This window comes from Oculina patagonica, chromosome 13 (genome assembly GCF_052425735.1).
Source record: "Oculina patagonica isolate OP01 chromosome 13, crgOcupat, whole genome shotgun sequence".
NCBI lineage: Eukaryota > Metazoa > Cnidaria > Anthozoa > Scleractinia > Oculinidae > Oculina > Oculina patagonica.
In genome coordinates, this window is record NC_135770.1 from 13,614,530 (window position 1) to 13,638,543 (window position 24,014).

The 24,014-nt window shown below is 34.8% G+C and overlaps 1 protein-coding gene across 1 annotated transcript; it reads right to left on the reverse strand.

The window, feature by feature from the left end:
* Window positions 1–12: 12 nt before the first annotated feature.
* Window positions 13–6,339, reverse strand: LOC144634334 (MAPK/MAK/MRK overlapping kinase-like). The gene is made up of 13 exons (XM_078493255.1): window positions 6,185–6,339; window positions 5,932–6,046; window positions 5,655–5,744; window positions 4,132–4,202; window positions 3,902–3,980; window positions 3,515–3,563; window positions 3,135–3,220; window positions 2,528–2,620; window positions 1,744–1,845; window positions 1,112–1,246; window positions 964–1,011; window positions 411–504; window positions 13–159 (listed from the first exon to the last, which is right to left on the reverse strand). Exons 1-13 carry the CDS (start codon window positions 6,189–6,191, stop codon window positions 13–15), a joined length of 1,116 nt encoding a protein of 371 aa, XP_078349381.1. The 5' UTR covers window positions 6,192–6,339.
* Between the last annotated feature and the right edge of the window lie 17,675 nt (window positions 6,340–24,014).

Genomic DNA, 24,014 nt, shown 5'->3' on the forward strand with positions numbered 1-24,014 from the left:
TTGTTTAGCATCTCAAAAGATGGAAATCGAGAGATAGCGGCTATGCACATAACACTGAAAGTGGGTGTAAACATGCCCAGTTAAGACACATGCATGACAGCTTATGAAGTGTACCTCAGTTGGTGAGCGTGCCTGGTGTCTGCCAATCACATGTTTCCTCTGAAATTACAAAACAATCTTTTAAAAAAAGTAAAACTTTTATACTAAGCATGCTGAAAGACGTCTGATTAATGTCTCAATGTTATCACTCCATGTTACAAGTATCTCCAAAAAAGAACTGACAGATTATATCAAAATAAGCCACTTCTATTGCTCATTTTATCCACTCATTTTGTCCAATGTCTGCATTTTTGTATCACTGTATTTGAGACAGACAAGAAAGAATACGGCGACAAGGCAAGTACAATTACCTTCTTTTTTACCATCCTGTGTGGCTTAGAAATAACTGATGCCTCAGAAGGTGACGACATCCTCGTATTGGCAGCTTGCCGCTTGTCTAACTCTCTGAAAATCAAAACAGAACCAATGGCTATCTTGTGTATAAACATGCACAGGCCAAAAACACTTCAACCACGTTGCATACAGCAATGTACAAGAAACTAATCCTAATTTTTTTTTCATAATTTAAAACCAATACCCTCACTAAGTGCTTTCTTAGCACTAAACATAATAATAATAGTTTAATTCTTAAAAGTGCATTACATGCCAATCTAAATGCTCTAGAGAACATCACAATCTATATGTGTACAACAACTTGAACCACAGTATTAAATAATTAAGAAAGTGTATGTCTTGCATCTCAATCATCAGTGCTTTAATAATTTAGGATGTTCCTTACACAAGATAAACCCATATTTGTGTACATACAATAGGTGCTTATTATGCACAAAAGCAGAATTGAAATATTTTCACCCATGTATTCTGTCATCGTTAGTTATTTATTTGTTTTGCCAGTACACATACCTAAGTTGTCTAAAGTAAGGATGTCTCAGGGCTTGCTTGGCTGATATTCTACAACAGAACATAAAATATGTTAAACAATAATTTTGCAAAGATTGTACATTTAAATCAATTTATAGGGAATACCAGACCATTCTGGGGCACTACTCACCTTTCGTCAGGATCATAAGCACACATAAGTTCAATAAGTTCAATGCACTCCTGTGACACATGATCATGTGGAAGCAGTTTGCTGATTCCAGTCCCTGTTTTTGGTGGGAAGTTGAAATTCATGCTGCGCGATTTACTGCAAGACAGAAGCAATAAAATAAGATAAAACTACATGTACCTAATAAATAATGAAACTATCTGTGGTCCATTTGCAATCCATGATTTTGATTGGCTGTATCACAATTGACTACTTCCCAACAGTCAATGCTTGAATGCATGCCATCATAAAAAGTGTTGAAATATTACACCTAAAAGATATCTTTTTGTGTAATACAACAAGAAAAGTGTCTCCTAATACAATTTATATATTTATATAGACTATCAATTTGCTTTTGTTTTCTACAAGTGGTAGCCAACTCAGCAATGCCTAATGTTCTGCGTTATAGTACCCATACCATTAACTATTGTTTTATGTAAATCAATGTCTAATTGGTAACAATTGCTGCTGACTTGAATATTTGTCATAAAACTGTAGAGAACATATTTTCATTGCTATTATAAAACACAGAAATCAACAAACAAACTTAATGAATAACACTCCAAATTACAGTTTACCATATTAGTAAAACTCACTTTTGTAACTTTTTAAGAATGTTTGGTGATGGTGTTCCAAGAACATCATGGATCTTGGCAATTTGATCAACTTCATTAGAACCAGGAAACAGAGGATGTAAGCTGTTAAAAATAATAATAAAATCATGAGTCGCCAACCACATGCTAATGAAACAATCATAAAAATATGACAATAACCTTTCTTGATAGTGTTAAATGCATAATCGAACCAGACCTTTGGCATAGACGAGGCAAGGTCTTGTCGCTAGGGGGTTCTGGGGGCATGCCCTCCAGGAAATTTTGAAATCTAGAAGCTCAAAACTCTTTCAGAGACATTTTGTAGAGCTCACTAAAGATAAAAGGTTTGTACCTTACATTTTATGGTGTTTTACTGTGTGGCAATTAGCAAGGCAAATCCCTTTTTGATAACTTAAAACAGCTTCAAGTTGTGGCCACTGAATAAAATTTATTTATCACCAGTTTAACTTCATAACCATTCGGGCGAAATGTTGTCTGACACTTTTTCAAATTTTGAATTTTGATAAGCAATCATGCATTGTTTGATACCGAATTAGAGCATGTTTTGTCAAAACATGTTCATTTTTAGATGCAACCGACAGTAATATTGATCAAATGGCCACCACAAAATTAACTACAAAATAATGTGATTTGTTGTTTTTATCATGGGAAAATAAAGCATTATTTGATCATACACACGTATACTGCAAGTTCAATGTATCTGAACTGTCTCTCTGCATTTTGATTAAACATTTTTACTGTTACCCTTTAAAACTGTAATATTTACCTTAGCACTTCAAAGAACACACATCCTACACTCCACATGTCCATCTTGTGTGTATAATAACCATCAGTCAACAAACATTCAGGTGCACGATACCTACAAACACAACAGCAAGGCAGCATTTGGTTTACGGCTGGACTCTTGCAATAGCACTTATACAGCACATCCAACACCCATAAAAGAACAATTTACTCATAACAAACATCATGTCTGCCTTAATTAGATAAGTTTAGGTGTACAGCCTGCCAATCACAATGTGCAATAGCAACACTTTATTTAAGTTCACTGACAAAAAGCTGTCTTGAATGACTCCCTCTCTCCCCCTCAACCCCTGCAAATAATCACAGTTTTTCAGTGTACTTCAAAGGAAATGAGTCCTTTTCTTTTAAAACTGTATAGACAGCTCACTCAGTGTTTTGGTAGACAAGTTCAACAGAGAGTCACTACAGTAAAAGTTTATTACAACATTCTCTCATATTAATAATGCAATGTTAAATGTATCATTTGTAACAATAGCACTGAGTATGTCACCATACTTGCGATGAGAAGGAAGGGGGGGAGGGGAAAGGAGCAGGATGGGTGGTAGAAGGAGGGGGGAGGACCAGCTTACCATCTTGTTGATATGTACTCTGTGTAAGGCTGTTTTGAATAAACACTACGACATGATCCAAAGTCTGCAAGTTTTACAACATCATCCTGAAATAAAACCATTTTAATCCATACAGTCAAATTCTCGTAGCAAGCCCTTTGGTTGACCTAATTAGCATTTTTTAGGACAGAAGGGCTAACAGAAGGAATTTTGTATTTCAAAAGTGGTTGGGCTTACATAATAACTGTGGAATGGACACTGCATCTAAAATACTTGTATCTGCTCCTAACATATTTTTAGTTGCAAAGTTCCTTCCATAGTTTTGTTAGTGCATGCAACCATTTTGATTTCACTTATTCAATTTAGACATCAATCTTCACAGTAACCACTGATAATCTTACCTTGATTAAAATATTTTCTGGCTTGACATCTCTATGAAATATTCCATTCCTGCATTAAATGAAAGAAAATTCATTTCATGAATGTTAATAACACATTTATCAATTGAAATTACTTTTTAATTACGTTTTATACTGTTTTATTTATTTACCAACTCTATTTAGTAGAGTACAAAAAATATGTGATTGGTACAATATAAAAATTTACATCAATTGGTAATTTTGTACTTTTGGAGACTCATTTAACACATAATTTATCATTCTCCTTTATTCTGCTTGAGTATAATTTTTTGATAAGAAAATACTGGATAAAAATATCTTACTGGCTGTACCCATTTTCAGTCTGTTGTATAGACTTACTTTACTAACACTATTAATAAAGAAGCTTACCTATGCATATGATCGATAGATTTACACAGCTGGTACATATAGTTCTTAACTTTAGCTTCAGGTAAGTAGTGTCGTCGTCCTAAAAGTAACATAACAGCATAGAAGATATTGTAAGGCTGAAATACAATATTGTATTTTGTTTACTAGTAATTTAACTTTCTGTAAGAGATTGATTAAGGAACGAGCATGATATATAGTAAGCATAAAACAATTTTAGTGCTATTCCGTACCTCGTATCATTTCATACAAGTTCATGTCCATCAGCTCACATATCAATGCCAAAGCTCCATTTTTCTTGTCACTTAAAATTCAAATACAATCAACTGGTTAGCAATTTAATGTTGGCTGTAATATTGTCCTATTAGGATGTGGACAGGTTCCTACAATGTAAAACAGACTGAGATAAAAATAATATCTGTAGATGAAAGTGGCAAAACTGTTCTAAAACAAATCAAAAACAATTGCAAAGTTTCAAAAAATGTGGACTTGTTAAAACCTTGCAAGCTGTTGTATAAACTACATGGTATTTTATTATTGGGAAAATGTAATTGTGAATTGCAAAGATATTCTACACATCTTTAATGATTGTTTAAACATTCAACGTTAACTAGCTATCCTATACGGGAACATCCATCAAGGTATTCTGTAACTTAGAAATTTACAAATGACATAATTTGCTTTTATTATTAGCTTGTAGAATTTGTACTGTTTTCTGTACAAATGTTTCAGATGATGTTAACAAAAATTAATCTAATAATACTAGGTTCACACTTGCAAACTTCTGTACTTACAGAAATGTATGTCAGAAATTCAGTCAACAAACTATGCAGCAATAATATTTATAGTTTATGTTAAACTATGCTATTTAAACAGAAAGCTTTTATACATGTTGGAACTCTGGTTTGAACTGAAAGGTGTGACAGCTGTTAATCTAGGAGTGTCATGTCTAAATAAAAGTCAAAGTAAAAATAAATATATATTTAGCAATTTTTTGTTGTTTGAAATTATGATCAATGTTTCAAAATAGGGCACACATAGCCAAATTTAATGGTTTCGTTTTATCTGATTTGCAACAAGAAATATAGGCTTTTTACATTTAAAACAGCATTTTTTTTAATCTGTAAATGTATTGTTGATATTGCTGAGCATTCTATTGTTTGGAAAAGATTAACCAACCAATGAAAAAGGAAGAAGTCCCAAGGTGATATCAATTAGCGTCCATTAACATTTGACAACAGCCACGAATAAGATAAGCTAGCCGGCTGTTGCCTATCTTATGAATATCCCAAGACTGTAACTACAACAATCAAAATAATCATGTTTTTTATTTCTTTGGGGCTATAAGTGCAAATGAATATTTGTAAGACCTTTTAATCAAGAGTATTGCACCACAGATCACATAACAAAAGATAAGAGCAATCGTTTATATAGTCTCAGATATTCGACGTTTTGTTTTTCCGGCTTTTGCGTCCGGGAAAACAGCACTGCATGCAAGCTTTAATAAATGAAATAAATGTTCAGATATTATGCAGCCACACGTATTAACAACGTAAAATTTGCTGCTGGACACTATGTAGTAAGTTGATTTGTTTTGAGTTGTGTTCAATTTCTCTTTGATAATTCAGTCCGGGATCACCAAAGGTACACTTTGTAACCCCGTGATCAAAGACGAATCAAAAGCTTGCTTTTTTCTAGCTCTCCCGTTCAAAACTCGAGTAATTTAGTATGTTTACAGCAACAGATATTTACTTACAAGATAATCTCCTTGAGTTCAACTACATTTCCATGGGGACTTAGACGTCTCATGGCTTGGATTTCTCTCAGGTTGTTCACTTGATCAATGCTTTAAAAACAAAGATAAAATGTTCTCCTGTAAGATTACTACAAAATTTAATCTGACATTTGCTACATTCAACTGAAAACACACCCAATAAAAATAACTTATAAAAGGACTTTACAAAAACAAAATTCAGTGTTTTAGGCGATGCATGCGGGTGACCGCGGTAGGAGTCGCACAAATCTAATTTCACCTTTCATAGCGTTGTTTCATCTTCTTGCAAGCAAAGTAAGTCCCATCTCGAATGTCCTGAACTTTTAGGACTTCCGAGAAGGTACCTTCTCCCTTTTTCCCGAGGATACGGTACTCTGTAGAAAGAGAACAAGACCATATTAGAAATTATAGGAAACTAAACAACGCGCGCTAATTTGGAACGCGATCAAGGAAGGTGTCATGTCCGAACGCTCTTGCACGTGAATCAAGTTCTATCCCTTTAGTTCACTTACTTTGCATCGCCTTCCCCTTTCCGTGAATCTACAGAGTCATTGCTTACGAAAAAGACGTGAATATCGCATCTAAAAACCTTAAAAGACAGGCGTAAAATACGATAAAAGCTATCACATCAATTTAGAAAACGCCGATAATGGCCCAGCAGCTAATTGTTTGTTCTTCGCCAGAGAGTTTGCGTATTACGTCGTTGCTATAGAAACAACAGTAAACGACGGGCGCACGTAAATAGATTTTTATCGGGCGTCATGGTCGTCAAAAAAGGCAAAATAAAAATAAATATACCAAATAACAAATAACAGATAGGCTGTAGCAAGGATGGGAGATGTTGATAAGCGTCTTCTCCCTAAAAAGGTTAAAATGTTTAATCGATTGTACGACTGCTTACAGTTATCAGACGTTCAATCCTCCCGTTTTTGTATTTTAATCAAAAAAAATAATTATTCACAATCATTCCCAGACACGATAAAATATAATCCATATAACTGGATTTGCCTGCTGCCAATAAAACTTCACCTGTACACTGTTTGAACAAGCTTGACCGGGAGAGAATATGATAGTAGATCAACTAGGGATTTGGCTTAGGAAAACGAATTGAACTACATTAATATTTGTTTTCATAGGCTTATTCCCCAGTTGCTCTTCTCTTCTGAACTGGGGAATAATGGCCTCGTTCTTCAAAAATGGAAAAGACTCTGAAATAGAATGACAGATTTTGCAATATGCTAAGAAACAAAGATCAGTCTGAAATGGAGTGTGGAAAATGTTATAGTTTGGCCTGGTAAAACAAAAACTTTACTACTAGTAAAGGCTTGGCAAAACGAGGAAACATGTTTACAGACTGAATGTTTCCCAGTTTTGCCATACAGGAAGCATTGCTCCCAGCGTCGATTTTTGTGGGGAATAGCTAGGGTACCGCCTCTGGAATGTAGCCAAAAACATTCAATCTATACCACCAATGCCCTCACCAGCGATAACCCAAAGAAATCCTTGGGAAATTACGACGGCGAAGCCGAAGACAAGGTAAAGTAAAAATTAGTTTATACTCGCTATTAAGAAGATTTACTAACTGGAATACCAAGTAATATGTTAAAAAAGCTGTCGATTACGTCGAAAACAGGTGAAGCAGAGATTCAAATAAATTCTCCGCTTCACGTTTTCCTCGGCTCGCACTCGTAATTTCCAAACTATTGCCTTTAAGGTGGCTCCATAGGGTTTTGAGATATTACGGCGCGCGCACAAGTGATACCCATCAAGAGATCATTTTCGCGTTATTTTTTAAACTATTTAAATAAAAGCTGCCGAAATATTAAAAACAAGGACTAAAATATGTTGTGCATCATTCTTTTTTAAAATAACGGCCTTTGTTTTTGAGCTACATCTTCTCAAAAAGTCCTATTTTTTGGTGTTTTTATGGCTTTGATCTTAAATTTCTTTAATTTTCTTCGGTGAAAATTTTTGAAATTCTCCCAACGGATTGAATCTGATGAGAAATAACTTTTAAAAACAAAAAAAGTAGGGGTCATCCAGGTCGTTTTTGCGTTTTTGGCTATTTTGTGTTTTTTTGACTAAGCAAAAAAACTGGCTTACAAATTTTTTTTTAAAAAACGATAAAAGGGGCAGTTAGAAAGGTATCACATCTATGCCAAATTTAAAGGAATTTCACCGAAGGAAACTCTAGTAATTACAAGGGGAAAATTTCTATTTTCGCCCGAATAATAATTACGTCATCAGAATAGAAATTGTCCAAGATCGCTATTTGAGCATGCGCGAACTTTCGAACCATACGAGTTGATGAGTAAAGACGAGCGTTTCCCGTTGTTGTCGGGTTTTGTGCGAATATCTGTTAACCCCAAGGTTGCTTAGAGACATACCTTTATCCTTTATGTAGTAGAATCTCTGAAATTCTGCTCGAAGTATCTCACAATCGCGGAGACTATTTCGATCGTACGAACTTCACAAAAGCGGCCAGAAGCACCGCGGACGTTGTAAAAACCTTTTTAGGGTGTTGTAAACTCTTTAATCTCCTCAACACAGGAAAGCACAGGTGTTATTTCATTGGCAGGAAGCAAGTCTCGCGTTTTCTCGCCGAAAATTTCACGCTCGCGTGAAGCCGCCATGTTTGTTTTGATTTGCCGGCATTTCAAGCTCGCCCTTTCGTACCCATTCTTCGCGCGGTCAAGAAACCCTATGGAGCCACCTTAAAGCGCCGTGACGTCATCGCTTAACGCCGACATTCACGGCGTTCAAACGAAAAAATGACATCACCTCCGGTTTCGGCGCCTCCAACTTCTCTAAGAATTTGACTCCAAAGAGTGCAAACGTTTGTAGGAAATTGTTATAGAAATGATTTGTTAAAAGAAAATTTCAAGCTGGGAAACTGAGTGCACATTGATTATGAGATTTCCCATCCGTAAGCAGCGTATTAACTTTCCAGGAAAGGCGTAAACTTGTGGCTTAAAGCAAAAGCTTACGGGAAATTTAAGACTTTGTATCCACAATTTTGGCGGGAACAGCACAGAAACTGCGCACCTTATAACCTTCTTATAAGTTTCACTTTAGTTTAATTGTACGCATTTCAGTGCCGTAGCAAGGGGGGTAGGCCGGGGGGGCCCGTGACCCACCAGTTTTTTTTTTTTTTTCCCAAAAAGTAAAACCAGACCTGTATGAAATGTTGAAAATAAAATTTTATCTCCCACGAGGTTTCAAGCAATAACATTTGTACTTCTTTTTATTTTCAACGTACATAGGGTGATGCACAGCAATATTAAACAGCCAATACTAAAACAAACCAGAAATCGTGACAACAATGTGAAAAAATGTCTCTAAATGTCTCAAAAATGTCACAAAAATGTCAAAATGTCTCAAAAATGTCTCAAATTCGTGATATGCGTAAATCACAAATAGCTCTTGGAGAACGTTGGAAATAGCATAAAAATAATAACGCTGGAAATAATTTCTGCGGGAACAAGCCCCGGAACCCCCCCCACCACCCCCTAGCAGCCCCGCGCTCCCCCTAGCAACTCGCGCCTGGCGTGCCCCCCCCCCCCCCCAATTTATTTTACCCTTGCTACGGCACTGCATTTGCAATACTGTATTTACTTATAGTCACGCAAATAAAGCTTGTTGTTGTCTTAGTACTCACCATACCCCTGATAGGCTGATACGCAACGTTAGTACTTACCATACCCCTGCAAAGTAAACACAATATAACAACGTTAGTACTTACCATACCCCCTGCAAAGTAAACATAATATAACAACATTAGTACTTATATTTAATTACCATACCCCTGCAAAGTAAACACAATATAACAACATAAGTACTTACCATACCCCTGCAAAGTAAACACAATATAACAACGTTAGTACTTACCATACCCCTGCAAAGTAAACATTATATAACAACATTAGTACTTATATTTAATTACCATACCCCTGCAAAGTAAACACAATATAACAACGTTAGTACTTACAATACACCTGCAAAGCAAACTTAATATAACAACGTTAGTACTTACCATACTCCTGCAAAGTAAACATAATATAACAACGTTAGTACTTACCATACCCCTGCAAAGTAAACATAATATAACAACGTTAGTACTTACCATACCCCTGCAAAGTAAACATAATATAACAACGTTAGTACTTACCATACACCTGCAAAGTAAACATAATATAACAACGTTAGTACTTACCATACCCCTGCAAAGTAAACACAATATAACAACGTTAGTACTTACCATACCCCTGCAAAGTAAACACAATATAACAACGTTAGTACTTACCATACAACTGCAAAGTAAACATAATATAACAACGTTAGTACTTACCATACCCCTGCAAAGTAAACATAATATAACAACGTTTGAACTTACCATACACCTGCAAAGTAAACACAATATAACAACGTTAGTACTTACCATACACCTGCAAAGCAAACATAATATAACAACGTTAGTACTTACCATACCCCTGCAAAGTAAACATAATATAACAACGTTTGAACTTACCTTACACCTGCAAAGTAAACACAATATAACAACGTTAGTACTTACCATACCCCTGCAAAGTAAACAGAATATAACAACGTTAGAACTTACCATACACCTGCAAAGTAAACATAATAAAACAACGTTAGTACTTACCATACCCCTGCAAAGTAAACACAATATAACAACGTTAGTACTTACCATACACCTGAAAAGTAAACATAATAAAACAACGTTAGTACTTACCATACCCCTGCAAAGTAAACACAATATAACAACGTTAGTACTTACCATACACCTGCAAAGTAAACACAATATAACAACGTTAGTACTTACCATACACCTGCAAAGTAAACACAATATAACAACGTTAGTACTTACCATACACCTGCAAAGTAAACATAATATAACAACGTTAGTACTTACCATACACCTGCAAAGTAAACACAATATAACAACGTTAGTACTTACCATACACCTGCAAAGTAAACACAATATAACAACGTTAGTACTTACCATACACCTGCAAAGTAAACACAATATAACAACGTTAGTACTTACCATACACCTGCAAAGTAAACATAATATAACAACGTTAGTACTTACCATACCCCTGCAAAGTAAACATAATATAACAACGTTAGTACTTACCATACACCTGCAAAGTAAACATAATATAACAACGTTAGTACTTACCATACCCCTGCAAAGTAAACATAATATAACAACGTTAGTACTTACCATACCCCTGCAAAGTAAACACAATATAACAACGTTAGTACTTACCATACAACTGCAAAGTAAACATAATATAACAACGTTAGTACTTACCATACCCCTGCAAAGTAAACACAATATAACAACGTTAGTACTTACCATACCCCTGCAAAGTAAACACAATATAACAACGTTAGTACTTACCATACCCCTGCAAAGTAAACATAATATAACAACGTTAGTACTTACCATACCCCTGCAAAGTAAACACAATATAACAACGTTAGTACTTACCATACACCTGCAAAGTAAACATAATATAACAACGTTAGTACTTACCATACACCTGCAAAGTAAACACAATATAACAACGTTAGTACTTACCATACACCTGCAAAGTAAACATAATATAACAACGTTAGTACTTACCATACACCTGCAAAGTAAACACAATATAACAACGTTAGTACTTACCATACCCCTGCAAAGTAAACACAATATAACAACGTTAGTACTTACCATACCCCTGCAAAGTAAACACAATATAACAACGTTAGTACTTACCATACACCTGCAAAGTAAACATAATATAACAACGTTAGTACTTACCATACCCCTGCAAAGTAAACATAATATAACAACGTTAGTACTTACCATACCCCTGCAAAGTAAACACAATATAACAACGTTAGTACTTACCATACACCTGCAAAGTAAACATAATATAACAACGTTAGTACTTACCATACCCCTGCAAAGTAAACACAATATAACAACGTTAGTACTTACCATACCCCTGCAAAGTAAACACAATATAACAACGTTAGTACTTACCATACCCCTGCAAAGTAAACATAATATAACAACGTTAGTACTTACCATACACCTGCAAAGTAAACAAATAAAACAACGTTAGTACTTACCATACACCTGCAAAGTAAACACAATATAACAACGTTAGTACTTACCATACACCTGCAAAGTAAACACAATATAACAACGTTAGTACTTACCATACACCTGCAAAGTAAACACAATATAACAACGTTAGTACTTACCATACCCCTGCAAAGTAAACACAATATAACAACGTTAGTACTTACCATACCCCTGCAAAGTAAACATAATATAACAACGTTAGTACTTACCATACACCTGCAAAGTAAACATAATATAACAACGTTAGTACTTACCATACCCCTGCAAAGTAAACATAATATAACAACGTTAGTACTTACCATACCCCTGCAAAGTAAACACAATATAACAACGTTAGTACTTACCATACACCTGCAAAGTAAACATAATATAACAACGTTAGTACTTACCATACCCCTGCAAAGTAAACATAATATAACAACGTTAGTACTTACCATACCCCTGCAAAGTAAACACAATATAACAACGTTAGTACTTACCATACACCCTGCAAAGTAAACATAATATAACAACGTTAGTACTTACCATACCCCTGCAAAGTAAACATAATATAACAACGTTAGTACTTACCATACACCTGCAAAGTAAACACAATATAACAACGTTAGTACTTACCATACCCCTGCAAAGTAAACATAATATAACAACGTTAGTACTTACCATACCCCTGCAAAGTAAACATAATATAACAACGTTAGTACTTACCATACACCTGCAAAGTAAACATAATATAACAACGTTAGTACTTACCATACCCCTGCAAAGTAAACATAATATAACAACGTTAGTACTTACCATACCCCTGCAAAGTAAACACAATATAACAACGTTAGTACTTACCATACACCTGCAAAGTAAACATAATATAACAACGTTAGTACTTACCATACCCCTGCAAAGTAAACACAATATAACAACGTTAGTACTTACCATACCCCTGCAAAGTAAACACAATATAACAACGTTAGTACTTACCATACCCCTGCAAAGTAAACATAATATAACAACGTTAGTACTTACCATACCCCTGCAAAGTAAACACAATATAACAACGTTAGTACTTACCATACACCTGCAAAGTAAACATAATATAACAACGTTAGTACTTACCATACACCTGCAAAGTAAACACAATATAACAACGTTAGTACTTACCATACCCCTGCAAAGTAAACATAATATAACAACGTTAGTACTTACCATACACCTGCAAAGTAAACACAATATAACAACGTTAGTACTTACCATACCCCTGCAAAGTAAACATAATATAACAACGTTAGTACTTACCATACCCCTGCAAAGTAAACATAATATAACAACGTTAGTACTTACCATACACCTGCAAAGTAAACATAATATAACAACGTTAGTACTTACCATACCCCTGCAAAGTAAACATAATATAACAACGTTAGTACTTACCATACCCCTGCAAAGTAAACACAATATAACAACGTTAGTACTTACCATACACCTGCAAAGTAAACATAATATAACAACGTTAGTACTTACCATACCCCTGCAAAGTAAACATAATATAACAACGTTAGTACTTACCATACCCCTGCAAAGTAAACACAATATAACAACGTTAGTACTTACCATACCCCTGCAAAGTAAACATAATATAACAACGTTAGTACTTACCATACACCTGCAAAGTAAACATAATATAACAACGTTAGTACTTACCATACACCTGCAAAGTAAACACAATATAACAACGTTAGTACTTACCATACACCTGCAAAGTAAACACAATATAACAACGTTAGTACTTACCATACACCTGCAAAGTAAACACAATATAACAACGTTAGTACTTACCATACACCTGCAAAGTAAACACAATATAACAACGTTAGTACTTACCATACCCCTGCAAAGTAAACATAATATAACAACGTTAGTACTTACCATACCCCTGCAAAGTAAACATAATATAACAACGTTAGTACTTACCATACCCCTGCAAAGTAAACATAATATAACAACGTTAGTACTTACCATACCCCTGCAAAGTAAACACAATATAACAACGTTAGTACTTACCATACACCTGCAAAGTAAACATAATATAACAACGTTAGTACTTACCATACCCCTGCAAAGTAAACACAATATAACAACGTTAGTACTTACCATACCCCTGCAAAGTAAACACAATATAACAACGTTAGTACTTACCATACACCTGCAAAGTAAACATAATATAACAACGTTAGTACTTACCATACCCCTGCAAAGTAAACATAATATAACAACGTTAGTACTTACCATACACCTGCAAAGTAAACATAATATAACAACGTTAGTACTTACCATACCCCTGCAAAGTAAACACAATATAACAACGTTAGTACTTACCATACACCTGCAAAGTAAACATAATATAACAACGTTAGTACTTACCATACCCCTGCAAAGTAAACATAATATAACAACGTTAGTACTTACCATACACCTGCAAAGTAAACACAATATAACAACGTTAGTACTTACCATACCCCTGCAAAGTAAACACAATATAACAACGTTAGTACTTACCATACACCTGCAAAGTAAACATAATATAACAACGTTAGTACTTACCATACACCTGCAAAGTAAACATAATATAACAACGTTAGTACTTACCATACCCCTGCAAAGTAAACATAATATAACAACGTTAGTACTTACCATACCCCTGCAAAGTAAACACAATATAACAACGTTAGTACTTACCATACACCTGCAAAGTAAACATAATATAACAACGTTAGTACTTACCATACCCCTGCAAAGTAAACATAATATAACAACGTTAGTACTTACCATACCCCTGCAAAGTAAACACAATATAACAACGTTAGTACTTACCATACCCCTGCAAAGTAAACACAATATAACAACGTTAGTACTTACCATACCCCTGCAAAGTAAACATAATATAACAACGTTAGTACTTACCATACCCCTGCAAAGTAAACACAATATAACAACGTTAGTACTTACCATACACCTGCAAAGTAAACATAATATAACAACGTTAGTACTTACCATACACCTGCAAAGTAAACACAATATAACAACGTTAGTACTTACCATACACCTGCAAAGTAAACATAATATAACAACGTTAGTACTTACCATACACCTGCAAAGTAAACACAATATAACAACGTTAGTACTTACCATACCCCTGCAAAGTAAACACAATATAACAACGTTAGTACTTACCATACCCCTGCAAAGTAAACACAATATAACAACGTTAGTACTTACCATACAACTGCAAAGTAAACATAATATAACAACGTTAGTACTTACCATACCCCTGCAAAGTAAACATAATATAACAACGTTAGTACTTACCATACCCCTGCAAAGTAAACACAATATAACAACGTTAGTACTTACCATACACCTGCAAAGTAAACATAATATAACAACGTTAGTACTTACCATACCCCTGCAAAGTAAACACAATATAACAACGTTAGTACTTACCATACCCCTGCAAAGTAAACACAATATAACAACGTTAGTACTTACCATACACCTGCAAAGTAAACATAATATAACAACGTTAGTACTTACCATACCCCTGCAAAGTAAACATAATATAACAACGTTAGTACTTACCATACACCTGCAAAGTAAACACAATATAACAACGTTAGTACTTACCATACACCTGCAAAGTAAACATAATATAACAACGTTAGTACTTACCATACCCCTGCAAAGTAAACATAATATAACAACGTTAGTACTTACCATACCCCTGCAAAGTAAACACAATATAACAACGTTAGTACTTACCATACCCCTGCAAAGTAAACAGAATATAACAACGTTAGTACTTACCATACACCTGCAAAGTAAACATAATATAACAACGTTAGTACTTACCATACCCCTGCAAAGTAAACATAATATAACAACGTTAGTACTTACCATACACCTGCAAAGTAAACATAATATAACAACGTTAGTACTTACCATACCCCTGCAAAGTAAACACAATATAACAACGTTAGTACTTACCATACACCTGCAAAGTAAACACAATATAACAACGTTAGTACTTACCATACACCTGCAAAGTAAACACAATATAACAACGTTAGTACTTACCATACACCTGCAAAGTAAACATAATATAACAACGTTAGTACTTACCATACACCTGCAAAGTAAACACAATATAACAACGTTAGTACTTACCATACACCTGCAAAGTAAACACAATATAACAACGTTAGTACTTACCATACACCTGCAAAGTAAACACAATATAACAACGTTAGTACTTACCATACACCTGCAAAGTAAACATAATATAACAACGTTAGTACTTACCATACCCCTGCAAAGTAAACATAATATAACAACGTTAGTACTTACCATACACCTGCAAAGTAAACATAATATAACAACGTTAGTACTTACCATACCCCTGCAAAGTAAACATAATATAACAACGTTAGTACTTACCATACCCCTGCAAAGTAAACACAATATAACAACGTTAGTACTTACCATACACCTGCAAAGTAAACATAATATAACAACGTTAGTACTTACCATACCCCTGCAAAGTAAACATAATATAACAACGTTAGTACTTACCATACCCCTGCAAAGTAAACACAATATAACAACGTTAGTACTTACCATACACCTGCAAAGTAAACATAATATAACAACGTTAGTACTTACCATACACCTGCAAAGTAAACACAATATAACAACGTTAGTACTTACCATACACCTGCAAAGTAAACATAATATAACAACGTTAGTACTTACCATACCCCTGCAAAGTAAACATAATATAACAACGTTAGTACTTACCATACCCCTGCAAAGTAAACACAATATAACAACGTTAGTACTTACCATACCCCTGCAAAGTAAACACAATATAACAACGTTAGTACTTACCATACACCTGCAAAGTAAACATAATATAACAACGTTAGTACTTACCATACCCCTGCAAAGTAAACACAATATAACAACGTTAGTACTTACCATACCCCTGCAAAGTAAACATAATATAACAACGTTAGTACTTACCATACACCTGCAAAGTAAACATAATATAACAACGTTAGTACTTACCATACACCTGCAAAGTAAACACAATATAACAACGTTAGTACTTACCATACACCTGCAAAGTAAACATAATATAACAACGTTAGTACTTACCATACACCTGCAAAGTAAACATAATATAACAACGTTAGTACTTACCATACCCCTGCAAAGTAAACACAATATAACAACGTTAGTACTTACCATACCCCTGCAAAGTAAACACAATATAACAACGTTAGTACTTACCATACCCCTGCAAAGTAAACATAATATAACAACGTTAGTACTTACCATACCCCTGCAAAGTAAACACAATATAACAACGTTAGTACTTACCATACACCTGCAAAGTAAACATAATATAACAACGTTAGTACTTACCATACACCTGCAAAGTAAACACAATATAACAACGTTAGTACTTACCATACACCTGCAAAGTAAACATAATAAAACAACGTTAGTACTTACCATACACCTGCAAAGTAAACACAATATAACAACGTTAGTACTTACCATACACCTGCAAAGTAAACATAATATAACAACGTTAGTACTTACCATACCCCTGCAAAGTAAACATAATATAACAACGTTAGTACTTACCATACCCCTGCAAAGTAAACACAATATAACAACGTTAGTACTTACCATACAACTGCAAAGCAAACTTAATATAACAACGTTAGTACTTACCATACCCCTGCAAAGTAAACATAATATAACAACGTTAGTACTTACCATACCCCTGCAAAGTAAACACAATATAACAACGTTAGTACTTACCATACACCTGCAAAGTAAACACAATATAACAACGTTAGTACTTACCATACACCTGCAAAGTAAACATAATATAACAACGTTAGTACTTACCATACACCTGCAAAGTAAACACAATATAACAACGTTAGTACTTACCATACACCTGCAAAGTAAACATAATATAACAACGTTAGTACTTACCATACCCCTGCAAAGTAAACATAATATAACAACGTTAGTACTTACCATACCCCTGCAAAGTAAACACAATATAACAACGTTAGTACTTACCATACCCCTGCAAAGTAAACATAATATAACAACGTTAGTACTTACCATACACCTGCAAGGTAAACATAATAAAACAACGTTAGTACTTACCATACACCTGCAAAGTAAACACAATATAACAACGTTAGTACTTACCATACACCTGCAAAGTAAACACAATATAACAACGTTAGTACTTACCATACACCTGCAAAGTAAACACAATATAACAACGTTAGTACTTACCATACACCTGCAAAGTAAACACAATATAACAACGTTAGTACTTACCATACCCCTGCAAAGTAAACATAATATAACAACGTTAGTACTTACCATACAACTGCAAAGTAAACATAATATAACAACGTTAGTACTTACCATACCCCTGCAAAGTAAACATAATATAACAACGTTAGTACTTACCATACCCCTGCAAAGTAAACACAATATAACAACGTTAGTACTTACCATACACCTGCAAAGTAAACATAATATAACAACGTTAGTACTTACCATACCCCTGCAAAGTAAACACAATATAACAACGTTAGTACTTACCATACCCCTGCAAAGTAAACACAATATAACAACGTTAGTACTTACCATACCCCTGCAAAGTAAACATAATATAACAACGTTAGTACTTACCATACACCTGCAAAGTAAACATAATAAAACAACGTTAGTACTTACCATACCCCTGCAAAGTAAACATAATATAACAACGTTAGTACTTACCATACACCTGCAAAGTAAACACAATATAACAACGTTAGTACTTACCATACCCCTGCAAAGTAAACATAATATAACAACGTTAGCACTTACCATACCCCTGCAAAGTAAACATAGTGAAGAAATTATTCAACATGACACGAGCGTGGGACAAAGAAAAAAATCTGTGTCCCCGACGGAAATCGAACCCATGGCCTCCCAGATGTTTATTATGTAAACATAATATAACAACATTATTACTCACTCAATACCTGCAATCATAGTTAATAGAGGGAACTGGTTATGAATCTCGGTAAACATCAAAGCAGGAAACAAAGAGGCCAAGATTTAGGTTGAAAGGTCCACGAAGGTGCACATCTTTTGTTTTTCACTCATACACTATGCATGAATTACGTAATCGCAATGTTTCTATTGGTTAGTTGCATGAACACACGTAACCACCTATTATGTTTTGCCAGGTTTTATGCACTCTCAACGCCCAAAATAGCGAACAAAAACCTACAACAAAGAACTTTGCGGGGTTTTATAACCATTTCCCTCTATTAACTATGCTGCAATGTAAACCTGTGTCTATTAATGATAATTTGAGAGAATATGACAATTTATCATTTACTTCTAAACATGGAAATCAAATGTGCAGATTATCATTCGAGCTTTCGTTTGGTACTCTATTTTTTTAACTGTAATTTGACAGTAACGGTGTTTGGCTATAGTTATATACCAATTTTTCTGTGTTGCTATTTGCTCTGTGGCACTGGTTATTCCACTTGGTAACCTGCTAAAATGGATTAACCTTGGTGACCTTGGTAAAATGAAGTCTCCAGGAATCTCTTGAAATCATTAAGATTCCGAGTATCAAACATCATGAGGGATCAGCAAAACAAAGGAGGCCCTGCCAGGGTACAGTTCTTCCCCAAAACAAGGTTTCCAGATGGTCTACAGGAAATCTGAGTTGTTTGGGTGAACACAGGGTAATACGAGCTATCATGTGGGATAAACGGTATGCATTGGCAAAGGAAACTCAGGCTCAAGATCTGACTCAAAAATCTCGACCTGAGAAACCACATGGAGCACCTGTCACCAAACCGTGTAACCACAAGGACGCTCGCATAACCAAGGAACACGCAAATGGCCACAGAATTACTCGCAGACTATTTTTAGACCCTGTTAGTAGGAAAAACTGAGCCCTGGGAGTGCCTCTTTCGTTTTCCTGACCCAAATGTCGGATACTCGGGTTCTTAGTGATCTCTAGTGTCTCAGCAGTAATTTTAGCTTCTGAGTGATTCCCGAGTCTTCATTTGACCAAGGTTACCAAGGTTACTCCATTTTACCAGGTTACCGAGTGGAACCACCAGTGCCACAGAGAAAATTGCAACACAGAAAACTTGAATTAATACTACAGCCCAACAAACACAATTATTCTCAAATGACGGTCGAAAAATTGTGTAATAAACGAAAGCTCGCATGATCATCTTGACACTTGATTTCCATGTTTAGAGGTGAATGATTAGCTGTCTTATTCTTGCATAAATGATCATTACAAGACACTAATTTTACTGATTTTACATAACCGTTTTTACTTACCAGAAGTGTCTTTCTAGTTCTTGAATGCTAAGTGGGTCTTGTCGCATGATCAACCTGCATAGTGAAAATACCATAAAAAGATAAGTAACTCATCGCACACCTTTTAAAGTAATAAAACCTAACAAGATTAGGAACTCATCAAACCTCCGAGAAAGAATTAAATCAAAGTGAAGGAATAAAGATAATCCAAAAACGTTTTTTGTTTTGACTTGACGAAGTAAATTGTGAAATTTTGTTTGTTCAATTTTGACGAGCAAATGTTTTACTGCTGAACGTTTTGTAAAACAAATCCAAAACTCGACTGATGTATCCTTTGCGATTGCAAATTACAATCTGTAGAATAATCCTGCAAACCAGTCAAAACAAAAACCACAAGTAAAAATACTCAGCAGCCCTTCATAACGAGACATGACTAACAAGGAATATGTCATCCAACTGCTATGGTTTATCAGTTGCATTTTAATCATTGTATATTTTTATTATTGAGCTTGTGAAAACTGACAAAAATGTTGAAATCTCATACGGCTTTGTTGAGAGTTCTGACTTTTTCTACGGCAGTTATTGGAAGCCAAATCGTATGAAATTCACTCAGTATCTTCATGAAATTCTCTAAAGTTTTTAGCAACGATAAAACAAAACTATTCTTCGTACGTTACAGTATTCAGCCGCACGGATCGAAAACATGACTAACGCAGCATGCAGTGCTTAGAAAATTCCAAAAAATCTCGCAATGTTTGATTCTCAGGAGCGAATTATTTTTGCTCAGTCACCTGCATAAAATATTCTGAGGTCTCGACTCTCAAGCAATGAGATTTGAATTATTCAACAAAACTAAAACGGTCGCAAAATACAACTGCTAATAAACAAATCCTTTTACATATCAAAAACTGTTTTTAAATCTGATTTAAAACCGGCCTCCTTTCCTTTGTGTCATGTAGAGCTGAACTTTGCGTCAAGTTGCCGTTGCTAGATCTGTGATAATTACTACCAACTGCCAGATTCAGATGATTTTGTAACTTTAACAACTCAACTTATGAACTTTGACGACTTTTTGAACTTCAACGAATTTTTTATCGACACTTAAAGTAAATTAAGCAAATGAACAAATTTTTGAATTTCGATGCGTACGCGAGGAAGAACCCAACTAACATTTACAAATTCTTTATATGACGTCCGATTTTAGCCTTGCCTAAATCTATCCAAATTTTGCCTTTAGTAAATTTAGTTCCACAAAATGAATTCTAGATTAAGCTGGCTAGTAATTCACTATTGTAAAAGAATCTTACAACATCTTACAACCTTTTGAAAAGCCAAAGTTTATATTTGTGTCGCGTAGAAAACGAAAAAACTAATGGTCCGCTTTTCTTTTATTAAAAATTGCTTTGTAAGTTCACTGAAACTGTTAATAAGCGCGTTTGGCGGCGGCCACATGCTAGGATGGAAATAGATTGCAGCTAGAAAAGTTGAGGCAAAAAAAAAATCGGTACTTGTAGCCGTAGTTTGATTTCTATCCGCAAATTAAGATTTTTATCTTCCTTTTAGATGTTCAAGAATAAAAGTGATTCATGGGTTCATTTGGCTACCAATAATTTCAGGGAAGCTTGGACCAAAAATCTGCAAATTCCTCGTAACAAATAAATTACATTGGATATTTAGAAAAGCTGGAAAAACCGTGAAACAAGCTCTGAAAAAAGTCATGGCTTATTAACCTTGTTGCCCGTGGTTTTGTTCCTCACTGAGTTTTCGTAGCCTGTTTGTCTTCTCCCTTCTGTTCCTTTCTTTTCAAGCACGCTCAAACCTGAGAAATAAAGACCCAGTTATTAAGCCACAGTTGCCGAAACGGTTAAAATTCAGTCAAAACCAGCTTTGATTCGGCGTTGTACCTACCTCATCTCCCTGCCTTCCAAAGCCGTCAGTCTCAATCCATATACTCATAAAGTTGGCTTGCCGCTGGTTTCTTTGTCACCAAGATGGACGCTCAACTCTTGCACGTTTTCGGTTACTGGTTTATTTGGCGCAACTAATTCGAATAAACAAAATTGTGAAAAAAATCAGCATAAACGAACATATCTGCTCCAATCAAGTGACCGTGCCTATAGCAACGCAAGAGAAAAATACACAAGATGGAGAAGAAGCATTCATTGCATAGCATACTCATTTGGTATTTTACGGGGTTTTTTAATGACTCCCCGCAGGGAATTATTCCCTGATCTGGAGTGCACTGGAATGCCAAGCACTGAAGTTACCAAGTTTACTCCATTTTACCAAAAGTTGAGTTACAAACGAAAGTTCGCATGATCATCTTGACACTTGATTTCCATGTTTAGACGTGGATGATTAGCTGTCTTGTTCTCGCATAAATGATCATTACCAGACACTAATGTTTCAGATTTTACATAACCGTTTTTACTTACCAGATGTGTCTTTCTAGTTCTTGAATGCTAAGTGGGTTTTGTCGCATGATCAACCTGTATAGTGAATTTACCATAACAAGATTAGTAACTCATCACACACCTTTAAAATAATTAGGACGAAATCCACCAGGAAGTCAAGTGATATTTATTTAAGTTGGACAAAACCGAGTACCAGAATAATTTAAATATTAGCATGAATACGTTATTTCCTACCCTTAAAAAAGGGAAAGATGTAAGTAATTATCCGTGATAACACCAACAATAATTTCTTAACAGAGTCTGAGAAAATGAATTTACAAAATTTGCAAAAACTCAAGTGTAAATATTTTGTTAAATCGTCTATAAGACTGATAAGCGATTCGGTGGAATTCAGTGGAACTTTGAAATTTGTTTCGAAGTTTGGTGTTCAGTTATAAGAAAAGATTTCTTTTGATAAGATATTTGAAGCAGTACAGCTGTAACACAAAAGTTTGCAACAAGGTGTAATTTTGGTACAACAATTTCTTGCAGAGTCTGAGAAAATGAAATTTAAAGTACACAAGCTATAGGCAAAGGCTTAGGTCTTTTATTTCAGCAAAATTTAGTGGAACTTCGAAATCGGTTTTCGATGATTGGTGTGGTTATTAAAGCTTGCAATAAGGTGCAAATATTTTTGGTACATAATTTTGTCCATTAACTACTCGAAGTCCTGGCGGATTCCATCTCAAAACCTGAACAAGATTAGGAACTCATCATACCTCCAAAAAAGAATTTAACCAAAGTGAAGGACTAAAGAGACTGTTAACAACTACACAAATAAACTGTAGAATAAACTTGAAAGGTTTTTGTGTTTTACTAGGCGAAATAAATTGTGAATTCGAAATTTTGTTGGATTTTGACGAGCAAATGTTCTTTATATTGAACGTTTTGTAAAACAAATAAAAAACAAGACTGATATAACTCCTTTGCGATCAAAAATTACCAACTGTAGAATAATCCCGCAAACCAGTCGAAACAAAAACAACAAGAAAAAAATACTCAGCAACACAAAACAAGGAATTTTTAATCCAACTGCTATATTTTATTTGCATTTTTATCATTGTATATTTTTATGATTGAGCTTGTGAAAATTGCTGAAATCTCATATGGCTTCCTCGCGAGTTCCGACTTTTTCTTCGGCAGGTATTGGAAACAAAAACGTATGAAATTCATTCAGTATCTTCATAAAATTCTCCTTAGTTTTTAGCAACGATGAAAAAATTAATTCTTACAGTATTCAGCCGCACGGATCAAAAAACAAGATTTACGCCGCGTGCAGCACTTTGAAAATTAAAA

What these genes read in the sequence shown, in the direction of transcription:
- LOC144634334 (XM_078493255.1), bottom strand. An exon ending in CTTGTATGAAATGATACGAG is followed by an intron (nt 3,981 to 4,131) that starts GTACGGAATAGC and finishes TGTTACTTTTAG; the next exon opens with GACGACGACACTACTTACCT. An exon ending in ATTCTTAAAAAGTTACAAAA is followed by an intron (nt 1,247 to 1,743) that starts GTGAGTTTTACT and finishes TCTGTCTTGCAG; the next exon opens with TAAATCGCGCAGCATGAATT.